Source organism: Chaetomium globosum, genomic scaffold, assembly GCF_000143365.1.
Source record: "Chaetomium globosum CBS 148.51 scaffold_3 genomic scaffold, whole genome shotgun sequence".
NCBI lineage: Eukaryota > Fungi > Ascomycota > Sordariomycetes > Sordariales > Chaetomiaceae > Chaetomium > Chaetomium globosum.
Genome location: NT_165978.1, coordinates 4,396,933 through 4,413,458, shown reverse-complemented (window position 1 = coordinate 4,413,458; position 16,526 = coordinate 4,396,933). Strand labels below are relative to the sequence as shown.

General features: G+C 55.8%; 7 protein-coding genes across 7 annotated transcripts in view; 4 read left to right on the top strand and 3 right to left on the bottom strand.

Moving 5' to 3' along the window:
* Window positions 1-1,540: 1,540 nt before the first annotated feature.
* On the bottom strand, window positions 1,541-2,620 carry CHGG_06737 (uncharacterized protein; the record flags this gene model as incomplete). Its single annotated transcript, XM_001222831.1, has 3 exons — window positions 1,541-1,611; window positions 1,672-1,985; window positions 2,046-2,620. The coding sequence occupies 3 exons, from the start codon at window positions 2,618-2,620 to the stop codon at window positions 1,541-1,543; spliced, it is 960 nt and encodes a 319-aa protein (XP_001222832.1).
* Window positions 2,621-3,129: 509 nt separating this feature from the next.
* CHGG_06736 (uncharacterized protein) lies at window positions 3,130-3,923 on the top strand (the record flags this gene model as incomplete). Its single annotated transcript, XM_001222830.1, has 2 exons — window positions 3,130-3,408; window positions 3,474-3,923. The coding sequence occupies 2 exons, from the start codon at window positions 3,130-3,132 to the stop codon at window positions 3,921-3,923; spliced, it is 729 nt and encodes a 242-aa protein (XP_001222831.1).
* A 4,001-nt stretch (window positions 3,924-7,924) lies between these two features.
* On the bottom strand, window positions 7,925-8,700 carry CHGG_06735 (uncharacterized protein; the record flags this gene model as incomplete). Its single annotated transcript, XM_001222829.1, has 4 exons — window positions 7,925-8,068; window positions 8,134-8,266; window positions 8,364-8,591; window positions 8,681-8,700. 4 exons carry the CDS (start codon window positions 8,698-8,700, stop codon window positions 7,925-7,927), a joined length of 525 nt encoding a protein of 174 aa, XP_001222830.1.
* A 490-nt stretch (window positions 8,701-9,190) lies between these two features.
* On the top strand, window positions 9,191-10,399 carry CHGG_06734 (uncharacterized protein; the record flags this gene model as incomplete). The annotated part of the gene is made up of 4 exons (XM_001222828.1): window positions 9,191-9,268; window positions 9,327-9,471; window positions 9,575-10,218; window positions 10,271-10,399. The coding sequence occupies 4 exons, from the start codon at window positions 9,191-9,193 to the stop codon at window positions 10,397-10,399; spliced, it is 996 nt and encodes a 331-aa protein (XP_001222829.1).
* Window positions 10,400-11,017: 618 nt separating this feature from the next.
* On the bottom strand, window positions 11,018-11,263 carry CHGG_06733 (uncharacterized protein; the record flags this gene model as incomplete). The annotated part of the gene is made up of 2 exons (XM_001222827.1): window positions 11,018-11,166; window positions 11,251-11,263. The coding sequence occupies 2 exons, from the start codon at window positions 11,261-11,263 to the stop codon at window positions 11,018-11,020; spliced, it is 162 nt and encodes a 53-aa protein (XP_001222828.1).
* A 1,080-nt stretch (window positions 11,264-12,343) lies between these two features.
* CHGG_06732 (uncharacterized protein) lies at window positions 12,344-15,413 on the top strand (the record flags this gene model as incomplete). Its single annotated transcript, XM_001222826.1, has 4 exons — window positions 12,344-14,469; window positions 14,681-14,704; window positions 14,825-15,288; window positions 15,343-15,413. 4 exons carry the CDS (start codon window positions 12,344-12,346, stop codon window positions 15,411-15,413), a joined length of 2,685 nt encoding a protein of 894 aa, XP_001222827.1.
* A 711-nt stretch (window positions 15,414-16,124) lies between these two features.
* The window catches only part of CHGG_06731 (uncharacterized protein), a gene marked incomplete at both ends in the record, with an annotated part of 1,427 nt that continues 1,025 nt past the window's right edge, over window positions 16,125-16,526 (top strand). Inside the window, one exon of the mRNA XM_001222825.1 lies at window positions 16,125-16,445. Within this exon, the coding sequence (XP_001222826.1) occupies window positions 16,125-16,445 (321 nt within the window). The remainder of the gene's footprint in view (window positions 16,446-16,526) is intronic.

Below are 16,526 nucleotides of genomic sequence, written 5' to 3'. Positions count from 1 at the left end.
GTGGAAGCTACGCGCAGCTAGAAGACGTATAGATAGGGGTCTAGATAGACGAACCCACGGTTTTGATCTTAGATTTGGCCTTAAGAATACCCCTGAGATAATCTCCAAGGTTGAAATACGTGTACAGCTGAGGATATAAAGAGATAGGGAGACCTGGCTCCTCAATACCAAGAGAGATATCACCACTTCTACTTTCGAAAGCCGATGGTGTTTAGGAAAAGACGCCGTTGGAAATAGCTAACAAGAGAGAGTGTATTCCCACTTTTTAAGAGGCATTTTACCTCAGTTGCAGATGGAGAGAGCGGGCATTATTCTTTTTGAGGAAAGGGGGGGGGGGTTGAGAGTGATTCGCAGGATCCTATATCCATTCGCGGACCTCTAGCAAAACATCGGGCGAGCGATGCACCAAGTTTATAAAGTCGGCAAATTGCAGCTGTGCACCTCGACTGCTCCGGCGCCCCCCCCAAAAAAAAAGAGAGAAATGGCTCAGTCTAACACGCCATGACACCTGCATACACTTCAAGTGAAAGGGATGGATCCAATCTAACCTTGACCGACCCCCTTTTCCCCCTGAAAGCGGGTAGTGTCACCAAGTTAAGCGTGCCACGCCTCCTCCTCCCGCCCCCTTCGTCAGCATCATCCTCAGATGGCACGAACAAGTCAGCCGTGCCACCATCTCGTGTAGCACGAGCTGATGTATATGGGGACGAGATCATGGCGAACTCAGAAGAGACGGCCCCCACTTTCCGTGCCGCCTGTTCTTTCTTGCCTCTGCTGGGAGCACACTTTCTTCGGCGGCCTTGTTTCAGGCCCGCCCAGGGCCACGCAACGCGGAATCGTGTCCTCTGTCGCGTGTGGTTCCAGGCCTCTGCAGCGGCCCGCCAGCACGACCAAAAATTAGTGAACCATGTTTTTGCGCAGCGTGGATTGATCACAACATCACAGAAGCACGGGAAATAGATAGAAATCCGATCCTTCTCAGTAAGAGCAACATGCACACACAAACTCCGTGGCCATGCGTGTCTATGAACAACAGCAATGTAAGCTTGGATGAGGAACGGCGGCGGCCAAATTTGTGTTAAGCCCCCCGATGCTTGCCAGAGGGTAGAAAGAAGCGAAGGGAGTCAACGTAACTCGATACAAAACAGATTGTCAAAAAAAAAAAAAACCGGCTGCGGTCAGAGCCAAGCGGGTGACCGTACCAACGAAGAGAAAGCGAGTCAACCATTCCCCCAAAAGTCCTTCATCAATATCCCAGAAGAACCTGTCGTGAATCCCAAGACCTCATATCGTCGTCGCGAGATAGCTTGTCGTTATATGTGGTTGATATGTAACCTGGCGTCCTCAATATTGTCATCCAGAGGCGCTGCTCGCGTCAAGAATGCAGAGAAAAACATGGGGCACTCGATCTGGTCGAGCACAAGATATGTGTACAAATAGATACACTACATGAAGTGAAAACTAAACGGCCGCCGCTGTTTGTGCGGCCCTGTAAATCAGGACGAGCACGTCTTGATATATGGCTGCGGGGGATTTCCGCTTAGGGGGCCGCATAAATGGACTGGCCCTGGGGAGGCTTGACGTTATCGGCGTACGCACCACCCATGTTGCCTAAAGACAAGTGTTAGTGGAAGAAAAAGGACACTGGGCGTGAAAGCGATGGGTACATACCGGCAGGGGAGTAGTTGCAGACGGTGTACCAGGAGCCCATCGACGACATGGTACCCGGGGGGCAAAACTTGCTGTGGCAGCCAACCTTCTTGGTCTCCCTCCAGACAAGCTGGGAGAAGTGGCCCCACTCCTTGAAGTTTGCCATGTTCGGGCTGTCCTTGCCATAATCGCTGGCGGGGAAGAGATTCACTTCGCCGTTGTACCAGCCGTTGCTAGCCGCACGAGCGACGGATGCAGTGGCGCCAAAAGCCTCGGGGTCCTCGGTAGAGCCCCACATGGCAAGGTTCTGACCGTAACCGCCGCCGCCGATTTTGCTGGATATACTGTTAGCGTACGTGGACCCGAAAGATTACAATACTAATGCTGAAACTCACGTGTCGTGCTCAAAAACGCATCTCTCAGCCAGGGTCTTGGCGTAACCGGCAATCTCATCGTCCCACTCGAGGGCGCTGGCGGAATGGTTGAAGCGGTGGATGTTGTGGTGGTAGACGGCGGTGCTGGAGTAATCCGAGGGCTTTGACGTCTCATCCTTGGTAGGCGAAGGAGCGGGCGCGGGAGCCGGGTCAGGCGAGGGCTCAGCGGGTTTCTGCGACTCAACTGGAGCAGGCTTGGGAGACGGCTTGGGCGACGGCTTAGGTTCGGGCGTGGAAGTGGGCTGGGAAGCGGCTTCCACGACGGGTTCGGGAGTGGAAGCGGGAGGCGGCGGAGGGGGAGGAGGAGGAGGGGGGGGCGGGGCGGTGGTAGAAGGCTCCGCGGGTGTGGTGGTCGTAGTCGGCTTGGGCCTGGGGCTGGGGCGGCGGAAGGTGGTGGAAGTATCGCCGTCAGTCACCGTGACGGTGACCCATTCGGTAACGACATCGGTCTTGATGTAAAGCTTGCGGCCTTGGAGAATTGGGCTGGCAACGGCCAACATGGCGCCGCAAGTAGCGAGAAAGATTGAGGACTTCATCGTGACGGTTGTTGTGCTATCACGATAATTAGTGTGAGTCCTGTACGTTCGTTCAATGATGGTGGGCTTTTATGTTGTGGGGGCTGAAAGTGTAAGACAAGCAGTCGTGATACTCTGAGGCTTAGTGGTGTGTTGATGCGAATGTGCGAGTACCGGCTGGGGCTGATGAATCCTCAAGTAACCTCATGATGTCGGTCATGGGTCGATGAGCCCACTTAGACGGACAAGCCACCCTCGGAGCGCACAACAAAGGCCGTTACTCGGCACGACACACAATAGCTTTCAGGGTTTGTCCGTCGGGGGTGATCGGGGAACCGAATAAAGCCAAACAATGGAACATACCTAATGTATCTGTTTTCTTCGAGCAAGGAATCAAGTTCTCTGCACTCAGAGCCAGCTGGAGAGGCAGCACTGCTGTCGCTCGGGGTCCGTCAAGGATGTGATGGGAATTTATGCTCAAGAGCAGTCGCTGGGTAGGACAGGAGGACGACCTGCTTGTCTGAACCCAGATGACGTCGAGTCTCTTGCCGCACACGACGGTCGGGGGAAAGACGCCTGTGAAAGGAGTGACGGGGAAGAAGCGAAGGGTGATGATGGTACTCGTTGACTACCACGGCTGGGGTGGGATTCCACGAATGCTGCACCAACCACACGAATCCGGGGTCGCTCGAAACTCAGGTGACAGCTCTGCCGTCGAGAATGCAAAGGAATGTTTGTTTGGCGTTGTAATAAGGAGTGGAAATGCCGAAATAGCGCGCAAGAAGGAAGGGAGGGCGACTTCTAGGTCGGTAGGTGGTGGATGAGTGCGGGGATGTTGGTGAAAGGAGTGGACCGAAGTATAAAACTTCAAAAGGGAGGGGCGGAAAAGAAGAGGGCGAGGTGCGAGTTGAGGGCCAAACTCAGCGGTCGCGTGGTGAATAAAAGGAAGCAGATGCGGTTGAAGGAGGCAGGAACGGGTGTTCTTAGCAGGCGGGAGCAGGTGGGGCCCAACCTGATCCATGCGGATCTCGGGGGTAGGCTAGATGGAACCTGCCCGAGGGTGGGAAGGGGTCTCCAAATCCCCCAGCAATCCTACCAGGTACTCGAAAAAAGTTGGGTCCCGGGTTTGGAGCCCCTTCAATTTTCGCCAAACCCGATTGCGGGGGATGACCAAATTAGCCAAGGGACGTCAAACGGCAGGGACTTGGTTGTGGGTGCGGATTCATCAGCTTCTCAGGTTGATGAGGCGCGATCAGATCAGAGAGAAATCTCGGCCGGGGAGGGGGGAGGGGAGGAGCAGTGCGAGGCTCGGTTCAACATATAACTACTCGGACTTCTCAATGTTCGACTTCGCTGGCGGCCATGATTCACGACCGCAGAGGGGTTGCGCACTGGTGCATCGTCACGGATCGTCTGCGGTCGAGATCTTCTGCCCAGTAGCTGTGCCCAGGGCCTTCTGTTGCCCTGGTCGGGGTCTCCCGACCACCTCAGATGGGGTGCAACAGTAACAAGGCCATTGGCTCCTGGGCACAGGAAACCGTCCATCCCATGTTTCTGAACGGGCCGCCTCCATGACCGCCCTCCAGGTTCGATTCGGTGCCACACGCTTCACTTGATCAAGGAACTGGGCAACCTGGGCAACCTGGGCACCTGGGTACCCTAGGAGCTGGACCCCAAGAGGTGCGGCGTCAAATTCGTCCTCACTTGGCTTGCACTTCTGCCGCCCCTGACATCTGCGGCAACCAATTGGAAGACTGTGCCTTGCAGAACGATGACGGGGGTTGCGGAAAATGGAGCTGGGCGGTTTCTGTTTTCAGGCAGCGCCTCCGATGTCAAACACCAGCTCCGGAGCCATCCATGATGGTACTGGCACCATGGGAAAGAGAGGGGCTTTGGCTGCAATTTTTGAGGATATCAAATCGATACTCGCTATCACGTTTGTGATGATTTTTTTTCTCCTTATGCGATCGGATTCTCTGGCATGTTCTTTGTGAACGATTCCCTATTTTGGGCTGCTTGGATTGCTGCTCATTCGCTGGCCTGTTTTCATGAACCCGCTGCCCTGTTTGAAAGCGGAAGTGTTACCCAATGAGAGCAAACGGCGCCCTCCTGAAACGCGCTATTATCGGGTCAATTTCTTCTCCACCAAACGGCCACACTTGGCATGCAGCTGGCTCATCATGCAGTGACATGCACCGAACTTTGGAAAAGGCACCGAAGTCCAATTTCATCAACAATGCACCCTCTTGTCACGATCATGTCCGCGCCATGTCACATACCGACCTTAAGCTTAGATTTCAAGACCCCACGGTCAGTATGAGTGGAGCATTCCGAACACCTCCCGTTCATGCCAATTTCTGATCCTGCCCGTGCCGGAACTATACATGTGCATACCTCCCGTACTGAGGTGTAGAGGGGGAAGAAACAAAAAGAACTCGGATCGGTACCAAGGCGAGGAGGTGCCCGAGGCAGATTAACGGACGTGGCTCGACCATCCCATCGACGCTGGAAAGCACAACCAGCCTGCGTTAACGCCACACGCCAGCCTTGTTAGGTCGCCGACGGACTTCACGGCGAAACCTCAATGCGGCTCGCCACCGTAGCGATATCCGAAGTTAAATCGGCTCTTGAAGCTCGTTTTCGGGTTCACCAGTTTCCACCATTTTGAGGCACGGGGTAGATATGAGGAACCCAGTGGGGCAACACTTTCTGACATTCGAAATGCAGAAAGCAGGGGTCAGAAACCAGAGCAGCATCTATCCTCAAGGGACCTGGGCCGGTGCCAAAACCGAAGAATCTGTGAAGGGACGTTACGCAGTTGGAGTGTAAACATGCCCAAACAAAAAGGCCACATTGTTTTGAAAGTCAGGAAACAAACAGGTCAGCTCGAAGTTAGCGTCGATTCCTTGCTGATCCAGATGATCTTTCCCCGATCTTCGAGTCCGAGCTTTTGCTCGGGGCATATCTCCACAAAACCTTAAGGCGACCTCCACTTCAACGCCCAACACCCTGCAAGCCACGGAATTCGTTGCGACGCCGCTGAGGTCATTTGCTTCCAAACGAAAAAAAAAAAAAAACAACAACAACAACAACAACAACAACATGGTGTTTCGGACACGCCCGCGATAATTAACTCTACAGTTAGTCACTCCGGAGATTGAGATTGACGTCCCACAACAGCGGACAACAAACGGGCCTCATAGTGCGGCCAACCCCTCTCAACCCCGCTATTGTGCCTCCGACGCTGTGACCTGTTTGTTGTGTGTTCCCTGGTTAGGTCCCTTCGCGATCGGTGCAAACCCCATTCAACCGCAGGCTTGTGGGCTTGTGTTGGCCGGACCCATACCAGGCGAATTGCCGCTGGTTGGATTCTGCGTCGCAGCTGCGATGAAGCCTAATAAGTCCGAGCCTACCTACCTATTGACCTTTCCGCCCCCAAGCCACGCACCGAACCCAAAATTCCGAGCCTAGGCCGCGGAGACTGGCCGGTGTGGGTCGATAACAATCGGCTTCAAACAACCCATAACAACCCGTCTGATATTTTTGTTTACCGCCTAACATCTTGCGCGTGGGCTGGAAGGCCTGGGGAATCCGCGGCCTGTTTTGAGATCTCCAAGCGAAGGATCCATCCCTCCGGCCCCGGAGAGGTAATGTCCCGGAGTTAGGTACCCGCCCCATTCTCCCACCCTTACGTCGGCAGCTTGGATCCGGTACGCTGTTGGCGGCCGGTCTGTGTGAGAGCATGAATACACATTGCCCAGATTTGAGGCGGAGGCGAGATCGTGTGTGCGTATGATGGCTTGTGTGCGCTTGTGTGAGTGCGTCTGGGGGGGGGGGGGGTTGTGACGACCGTCGAGCTGAGGGCTGGTCGACGCCTGGCAACGACCAGCTGTCTTGTCACGCCCGCCGCTAGGAAACCAACCTTTCGTCTTTCCACCTGATCTATCCCCTACGTGACACAAGGACGCGCGTCAAAGATGCCAGTTTAGTGTGCCAGAAGCGGCCGGTCTCGGGATGCTGCTTGTGCCATTTTGATTGTGGCTTCGACGAGAGGATGACCTTGTTTCTCATCATCTGGGTCTGTCTGGCGGCTGATTTAGGCCGTCGTTGTGTCCAGACGTGCATGGAGCACAACAGACAGCTCGAATCCCCGTCCACCCGAGACAACACGATAGGCAGTTGATCGTTCGTTATGAGAGGTATGTAGGTCTTGCAAACTTGCTGCGTATATGCGAGAGCAAGGGGGTTATCGGGAAGAATCCGTTGCAGATAGATTGCGGTTTTCGCGACGTGCCTTACAACAAAGCAAACGACCAACGACACCGGCTTCGTTCCTGACGTACGTCAAGTCAGCCGTGGTTAAACTAGGCATGCTACCGCCGGTAGTTTGTGTCATTCAAGTTTCTACCCACTTTACCCTCATACAAGGCGCTCCTGAATGGAGATGGTGCCTGACTGTAACGAACGGGGAGAAACCAGGGAACACTCACTTATCTTGCTTCACAAGGTCATCTGCATACGTCATGTGCAACTCGGACACTATCCAGGGCACCAACCATTAGGTCGCTTTTTGCAGCATCACAGTGAACAGTAGCAGAGTGAGAACTAGGTAACCTGTGCCGAGACTTGTTGTGTGGTTGCTGTGTGTTGATCTTGACACGGTAAAGTTGCGTCAACACCTACTTGCTTGTTTGCAACGTCTCCTCGTGAACTAGCGATGACTCTCGCTGTTACCTTGTCATTGAGGGACACAGTGCTATTGCCGGGTTTGCGGCATTGGGTGGTGGTGTAGCTCGAGGTTCAGCTCGCTAGACCGGTGTTGGGGACGTTATCAAGATGACCGAGTTGCTCGAGGTTTGAATGGACCCTGCGTAACCCAATGCTTGCTGCCATTTACCGTTTCATGAACTCAAGCTTGTAGCCAGGGCAATGCTGCTAATTGTCAATGCCATTAGTCGCTTTGTAGGTGACTACCTCCCAGATTTCGTTTTCTCCACAGACGAGCAAAGATATTGACTGTCACTTCTGGGGGTCTCTGGCAAGCCGTCTCCTCCCTTTTGGTCAAAGTCCAGCGGTCAGCGGTTGGAGCATGCCTGGGGCCAATGTCGCGCCTGTGCAAACACCAATAGACAGCGAGATTCCTAGGCAGAATATGAACTTGCAAAAAAAAGAACAAGAAGTTCACAAGGTATAGCCGGATGAGCCTGTCTAACTCTCAGTATGTATGTACAGGTCTGAGCCCAAAACCAGCGGCCCGTTGGTATCTCCGGGGCGCGTGAAGGCACGCATCTGCTATGCCATGAGAAGAACCGCCACCCTGCCCACTCAGGACGACTCTGATGTCTCAGACTGCCCCGGCACAAACGGCTTCTCCCACCGCTGGATCCATTTGTGGGCGAAAACCTGTCTTTGTCTGAGGTGTACGGGTGTCGATTGCTTGGGCTGATCGGGGATAACCTTCTCGAGGTTCTGCCAAAGAGGACTCGGTCAGTGCAAGCTGTTCAGAGGAGGGGGGAGGGAGGAGGCCAACGCACTAGCTTCTCAAAGACACACTTGTTTAGCTTCCACTCGTCAGGGCGGCATTGCCATAGCTGCTGGTTGTTGTTTTCCAAGCATTGCCAGTGGTTGCGGAACTGCTCGAGACAGGACTTGTTGATGTCCTCGAGCCTAGAGACTAGAGTGTCAGCATGCGGACACTCACAGCCAAATCCAAGCCACTGGTGGATCATCTCCATCCCAGCACCCTGAGCAGAGGGGCACGTACACACTCCGGGCGCATCTGGTGACACGGCGGCCTTCCTTCATGCACTCAAACTCGCCCCTGCCCGGGTTCTCGGTCTTGCATTGCATGTAGTCGTCATTGTAGTCCTTGCACCGGGCGCCGATAAAGAAGGAGGCCGATAAAAGGGGGGCAGAGCTAGCACCGATCTCCTTGACCTTGGGGATCGAGTCCGGTAGCGGGGTGGTGTCGTAGAGGACCTGCTGGTTGAAGCTGTATTTCGTCAGCGAAGCCCGGGCTGATTCCCTCCAACCGGCTCAATTGGCGACTGCGGTGGTTTGCGCAAACTCGGGAATACGTACACCGGCTTCCGCGCTGCCATGTTGACTGTGTGGGCAGGCCCGTCCTGCGATTCGAAAGCTGTGCGTGGTTTGGAGCTGGTGATGCTTTCAACCTGTGAGGTTCGGCTTCCCGATGTGTGGGTCCCACTTGGGCTGGCAGTAATTGGCTGTGCGTTCAAGGCGCTCGGACCGCTCCTTGCTGCTTGGCGGACGCGCTGGAAACAAGCAGCCCGACAGTGGAGTGCGCTTCTCCAGCCAAAAAGCTGTGCAAAGGCAAAGCTCTCCCCGACCGACGACAACAAAGGCCCAATCGCCAACACCACTGCTTATATCTGTTGTTGTTTTTGCGAGACCTTTACTAATCGCCAATTGTGGAAGAAACCCTTTTTCTTTGCTAAACGAGAGAGTCTGAACGCCGTCTACAGCTCCCGGCAACTCTGTTGTCGACTGTTTTCCTTGATCTTGCGACAACTCTTGGAGCCCCACGCGACGCCGACATTCGACGCCGTGAACACTGTTATGTTCTCATCAATGAATCGGCCTGCGGGCCAGTCGGTTTTTGGTCCCAGTTCGACTAGCCTGTTTGGCCCAGCGCTCGGCAGCTCAACCGTAAGCGCTCTCCGGTACAGCAGAGGAATAATAAGTGGCTGATGCAGAGAACCTACAGCAACAACAGCAGCAACAGCAACAACAGCAGCAACAGCAGCAGCAGCAACAACAACAACAACAACAACAGCAGCAGCAACAGCAGCAGCTAAATCCCAACCCGCAACCGGGCGGTTCATTATGGCAGCCCAACAGCCACACAAGCTGTACGTTTTGGCACCGCATACCTCCCAAAATCCTTCCGCCGAACCCCCTTGCCCACCGCGACCACGCGACGTGCTAACATGCGCCTCTCGGCACCGAAACTAGACCAGAAGCCGATCCCGGAGCAGATGAAGCTCATCACGGAGAAATGGGACCCTACCAACCCCAATTGCGCCTTCAAGACCTACCTCTACAACAAGGTGGACGAGCACACGGTGCCGCTGTACGGGCCGGGCCCTAACGAGGACCCGAAGGAGTGGGAGGAAGCGCTGCAGCACAAGCCGGCGCCCAACTACATCCCCGTGCTCTGCGCCGGGTTCCCGTCCATCATCGCACGGGTGACGCTGCAGCGGCGCGTTATTGTCGAGTTCAACAACAAACTGCACGCAATCAACGCCAGCCTCGACGCCATCCTGTCGCGCCACGACCTCGAGCACACGGTGCGTGCCTTCAACGCCCGCCGCCGCCACGCCGAGCTGAGCCGCCGCTGCTTGGTGCTCGCGTCGCGCGTGCAGGTGCTGCGCAACCGTGGGTACGCTCTGAGCGGGGATGAGGACGAGCTCAAGCAGAAGCTGGCCAAGATCGACAAGAGCATCCAGGACCCGGCGCTGAGCGCGCGCATGGAGGAGCTGTGGAGCCGCTTGATTATCCTCAGGGGGTATGCGGACAATCTCAAGGACGAGATTAACAAGCCTGGGTTTGGGGATGGTGACGGACTGGGTGAGGAGATTGAGGCCAAGGCGAAGAAGGTACGTTGTTGCCAAGGTAGCGGGTCGTCAAAACAGCTAACAGACGAGATAGATCCTTGAGGATTACGACAAGCAGCTGCAGCATCTCAAGACGCAGGTTGAGGAGGCCAAGAAGGACTTCGAGGCGTGGGAAACCCAACATAACCCAACGCCGGCACCTGTCAAAAAAGCTACGCAATAGAGCGGGGTCTGGCTTCAGGAATGATACCCAGGAGGATTTGCGATGTAATAGCCGAAGTTATGTAGCATTTCGCAAGGGCGGGCGAAGAAGGGCTCTGTTGATGTTGAAGATATCGGTGCGAATCATGGGTGCATCGGCTAACGTGATGGTGTCTTGGTATGCATTGTTTTGTTTATTTGTACATTATGTCGGCGCCGTGGCTTTGTTTACCCCGACAGCCGCCAGTTCTCAGGAGTGGAATATACGCCGCCCGCATCATACCCAGCAGCGGGAAATGCATATGCTCGTGTTTCCACAGTATCGTACACCAGGAGAGGGAGAGGCAATGGCGTCTAGTCGTCTAAACGGCTTTCCGGCCCCGCAGTGGAGTGGACTATCGTTGGGCTCGGAGGGCAAGGCTCCCCGCGATGTCCTTTCTTTTCTCCCCGGGTCCTTTGGCCATATTTACGCCGCACCAGAGCCCACGCCTCTATTATGGGACTCTATGTCGTGTCGTAAAATGGGAGGCGAAGCCTTTCATGTGTCACGAAGCGGTGGCATGATGGCTGAGCCTCGGTCGATGTCAAGTTTAAAACATCTTGGAGACGGCGTCGACGACGAAGGGGGCTGCGTGTTGCGTTAGATCCGGGTCGGCGAGTTTTCGGATGAACCAGCGGGTTTCATACAGAAGTAGAGCGCAGCAGCAGCGGCGAGGGCGCGCTGGAGGGTGAAGGCGGCTTCCGCCTCAGCGGCGAGGAGCTCCTCGGGCGACGCTTGGGGGGGTTGGACTTCAGAGGGTTGAGGTTAGAAAAGCAACTGGAAATAACTCGACACAATCGAGGTTGATTGCTGCTAGCGGGGTTGCAACTCACAGCCTCCGAACATTTTGGAAGGTGGTATGGATGGACGATTTGGGGTTGGTTTGTTTGGTGGTGTGGATGTCCGAGTCTGAATGCGCTGGCTGTACTCGACGTCGGAAACGACCTGAGGTCCAGATTTTTTTTGGGTGCTGCTTCCGGGGTCAGTGGCGCCAATGCCAGGAAGGGCAAGGGGCGGGAAGGCCTGGGCTTTGGGCGGGTCTTTTCCCGTCGCTCCCGGGCCACACATGGAGGAGGGGCTTCGCTGGCAACCGTTTTTCTTCACCCAACTGCAGCGCAACAATCACGACAGGGCTCCCTGAACACCGGCGGCCCGAGAATACCCGAATCGGTTACCTTATCAGTTCCTCCAAAGATGCCACCAGGGGGCCGAATCTGAGCCGAATAGGCGACCGATAGCGGTGGATTTTGTGTGATCTGCTGACTCCCTGGTGAAGTGTTGTCCGACCGGGACCTAGCCGACCTTCTGTCCCTTCATCAACACTCTCCGTCCCATCTTTTCCTCTCCCCTGGGCGAGAAGCGGCAGATCCGGGGTCAATTGGCGATTTCTGAGGGGCAGAGCTCGGGATTTCTGGATTTCTGACGTCAATCGCAACCGGCCGGCTGTTCCTAGTCTTGGCGTTTTTCACATTCGCCATCTTTTTTCTTCCGACTCGGGTTGCCGACTTGCGGAGTGGCGGTGGTTAGGCGGTGTCTCAAGGGAGGAAAATACTGGTCAGAAGTCGTCGGTCGGTGCAATGCATTGCTTTCTATCTTTTGGTTTCGGGACGCCCTGACTGACGGTTGATAGTTTGAAACTTTGGCTTTCCGGCGTTCCGCCCACTTACAACTCCAAGAATGTCTACATCACGGCAAATTGGCCGTCTTGGCCGGACCCTGGGTGCTTCCGTACTCGCATCTCGCGCTGCTCCTGCGGGGCGGCCATGGACTTGCACCTCTTGTATACGCAGCACTACTGCCAGATGGACCAGTTCGGCCACTGACACTACCCGGGCACGTCCGTTTGTCAGACTACCGCAGCTCTTCCCAACCCACGAGAACTTCGCAGGACGTCACATCGGCCCCGACGACGAGAGCGCCCAGCAAATGCTCAAGGCACTCTCCCCGCCGGTCAAATCCATGGACGAGTTCGTCCAGCAGGTCATCCCCGCCGACATCCTCTCGTCCCGTGAGCTCTTCCCGCGCCGTCGAGATGCGTTCGACTCCGCCGCCAGCCGGGCGACGAAGGAAGGCCACCAAGAATGGGAAGTGATGGCTCTTGGACGAGCTGCTGCCGAGAGCAACGAGTCAAGCAGGAAGAACTTCATCGGTGCCGGCTACCACGGCACGATTACTCCTGAGGTCATCAAGCGCAATGTGCTTGAGAGCCCCGCCTGGTACACTAGCTACACCCCCTACCAGCCCGAGATCAGCCAGGGCCGTCTCGAGTCGCTCCTGAACTTCCAAACATTAGTCTCGGATCTGACTGGCCTTCCCATGTCCAACGCCAGTCTCCTGGACGAGGGCACTGCCGCCGCCGAAGCTATGACGGTGTCGATGAATGCTCTCCCCACGTCCAGGGCTAAGCGCCCGGGCAAGACCTACGTTGTCGACAAGAACGTCCACCCCCAAACGCTGAACGTGTTGCGTAGCCGTGCTGAAGGATTTGGCATCAATGTTCGGGTGATGGACTTGTCTGTTTCCGATTTCTCCGAATTGGAGAGTGTAGGGGACGACTTGGTTGGTGCCCTGGTTCAGTACCCGAACACCTACGGTCAGGTGCGCGACTTCAAGGGGCTTGCCGACGCCGTCCACAAGCAGGGCGCGCTCCTCAGCGCCGCCACCGACTTGTTGGCTCTCACCGTGTTGGCGCCACCTGGAGAGTGGGGTGCAGACATCGCTTTCGGCAACTCTCAGCGATTCGGTGTTCCGTTAGGATTCGGCGGTCCCCATGCCGCCTTCTTCGCTATCACAGACAAGCATAAGAGGAAAATGCCTGGCCGCCTTATTGGCGTCTCAAAGGACCGACTCGGGGAACGGGCTCTCCGGCTTTCCCTACAAACTAGAGAGCAGCACATCAGGAGAGAGAAGGCCACGAGCAACGTCTGCACGGCGCAAGCGCTGCTGGCTAATATCAGCGCCTTTTACGCTGTGTATCACGGCCCTGGGGGCTTGAAGAAGATTGCCGAAAGATGCAGCCTGGGCGCAAGGGTTGTCCAGTCTGCCGCCCACCATTTCGGCCTAGACTCTGGCTCGGAGCCGGTGGCTTTCGATACTGTTGTTATCTCTTGCCCCGGCAAGGCCGAAGAAATCAAGAACCTTGCGAAGGACGAGGGCATCAACATCCGCCAAAATGGTTCTGACAGTGTTATCATCAGCGTCGATGAGACTGTCGAGGAGCGTGATCTTCTCGCTTTGATCAAGGTGTTTGCCAAAGCTGGCGGCAAGAACGGCGGCGCGTCACTTACAGAATACGCTCCGCTCCTGGAGAAGTTCCTCGAAGGATCTCAATCGGCCACCGCTCTCTCTCACATCCCCGAGCCTCTACGCAGACAGTCGGCCTACCTCACACATCCCGTTTTCAACACGCATCACTCCGAAACTGAGCTTCTTCGGTACATCCACCATCTGCAGTCCAAAGACTTGTCTCTTGTTCACTCGATGATCCCCCTCGGTTCGTGCACCATGAAGCTCAACGCCAGTGCCGAGATGGCGCTCATCACTCTTCCCGGCTTCTCCAATGTCCACCCGGCCGCCCCCGCCGAAGAGACAAAGGGTTATCAGGATATCATCAATGCACTCGAAGATCAGCTCAAGGAGATCACCGCCATGGACGGCGTATCCCTGCAGCCCAACTCGGGCGCCCAGGGTGAATTTGCTGGTCTCCGCGCCATCCGCAAGTACCACGAGAGCCGGGGCGAACTCAAGCGCGACCTTTGCCTCATCCCCGTCTCGGCCCACGGCACGAACCCGGCGTCGGCGGCCATGGCAGGCATGCGCGTGCTGCCGGTCAAGTGTGACACCAAGACAGGCAACCTGGACTTGACGGATCTTGAGGCCAAGTGCGCGCAGCACTCGAGCCAAATCGGCGCCATGATGATCACGTACCCGAGCACCTTTGGCGTGTTCGAGCCGCAGATCAAGAAGGTGTGCGAGATTGTGCACGCCCACGGCGGGGCAGGTGTACATGGACGGCGCGAATCTGAACGCGCAGATTGGGCTGTGCTCGCCGGGTGAGATTGGTGCTGATGTGTGCCACTTGAACCTGCACAAGACCTTCTGCATTCCCCACGGCGGTGGCGGCCCGGGTGTTGGGCCCATCTGTGTCAAGGAGCATCTGATTCCCCACCTCCCGACCAAGGACGTGACAAATGTGCGAGGACCCGAACCCACCCAGTCAGACAAGCGCACCGTACGAGTAGCTCTAAGCATTCTGCCCATCAGCTCGGGCGTACAACGCTATGATGGGTAAGTCCCCTCCTCTTTATATTCCCCCAATAAGCAGTCACTGACATTCTGTAATCCAGGCGGAGAAGGGCTCAAGAAGGCAACCACCATCACGCTGCTCAACGCAAACTACCTCCTCAGCAAGCTCAAGCCTCATTACCAGATCCTGTACACCAACAACCACGGCCGGTGCGCGCACGAGTTCATCCTTGACGTGCGTCCATTCCAGGACAGCGCCGGGGTCGAGGCCATCGACATTGCCAAGCGGCTGCAGGATTACGGCTTCCACGCGCCCACCATGAGCTGGCCGGTGGCCAACACGCTCATGATTGAGCCGACTGAGTCTGAGTCGAAGGAGGAGTTGGACCGGTTCGTTGAGGCGCTGGTCAACATCCGGCAGGAAATTCGCGAGGTTGAGGAGGGCAAGGCGCCGAGGCAGGGCAATGTGCTCAAGATGGCGCCGCACCCCATGACCGATATCATCTCTGGGGATGGTGAGGCGGGAGCCAAGTGGGATAGGCCGTACACGCGGGAACGGGCGGCCTACCCCGTGGCTTGGTTGAAGGAGAAGAAGTTTTGGCCTAGCGTGGCGCGGGTTGATGACAGTGAGTTTTTTTCTTGTTCCACGCCCCTGGATGCGTTTGCTGACAACTCGATAGCATACGGTGACCTCAACCTGTTCTGCACCTGTCCGCCTGTTGAGGACACCACCGGCGAGAATTCGTCCTAATCGCAGGGATTGAAACACACAAAAGGGCTGCATAAAAAAAAATCAGGCGCATCTGGGATTTCATCATTTACGTACGTAGCGGGGGAAATCGGCTTTCAACACTTCAAGGTTCAACCACCCATATACCCAACCAGCATGCATCGAGCATTGGAAACGGATTTCAACCAGGACGGGGGACTTCAACGGGGGAAAACGGAAGCGCTAGCATACTTGCTTTTCAACACATGAGATGATAGGTAACGGAAGGAGAAGCATCTGGGGCCGGTCGGCGGACGGAGTTCAACACGGGTAGAAGCATAGAGTATCGCGTTAGTTCAGGTACGAAGCCGATTTCTAATTCACATTTGGTGTACCCATCACGTTCTTTGCAAAGCCCTCGCAGAGGTTGAACAACTAAACAGACGCTTCATACTCTGAAGCCTGGAATTTGGAATTTGGAACTCCCCTGAATCCTCTCAGAACCCCTTGGAACCTGTGGCGGAGGGTTGGGGTTGCTTATCAAGCAGAAGGGCAGATTGCAAGGATTAAAAATCACGACCCCGCCATCATCCCACTTTCCTTGGACTTGACTTCGTTTATCAGCTGCAGACAGAAGAATCAACTGGTGCTTGGAGGGTTGCGACACAACGCAATACAAATCCTCCCTATACACTATCTCAAATCCTAGTCTCCTCCCACGCCGGGCGTATCTTCAGCTCTCACCAACACAAAATGTCGTCGTCAAATCCCCGCCGCGACCAACCCGAGGACGATGCGGAAGTCGAGATGCTTGCCGAGGACGACGTTCACGAGATGGTCGAGGATGCCGATGAGGACGGTGATATGGCCATGGGGTCCGACGACGAGGGCGAGGAAATCCTTCTGCAGAATGACAGCATTGCCTACTTTGACGGCCACAAAGACTCCGTCTTTGCCATCGCCCAACATCCGCTGTACCCCAATCTGATCGCCACGGGCGGCTCTGAGGGCGACGATGAAGATGCTCTCGGCAAGGGCTACGTGATCGACACCTCGGCCGCTGCCTCCCGCCCGGTCCTTCCACCGAGCTACAACTTCCGACTCCGACGCCTCCACAGACCACCGAACTGCAGCCGCTTCTTCGCTATCGACGGC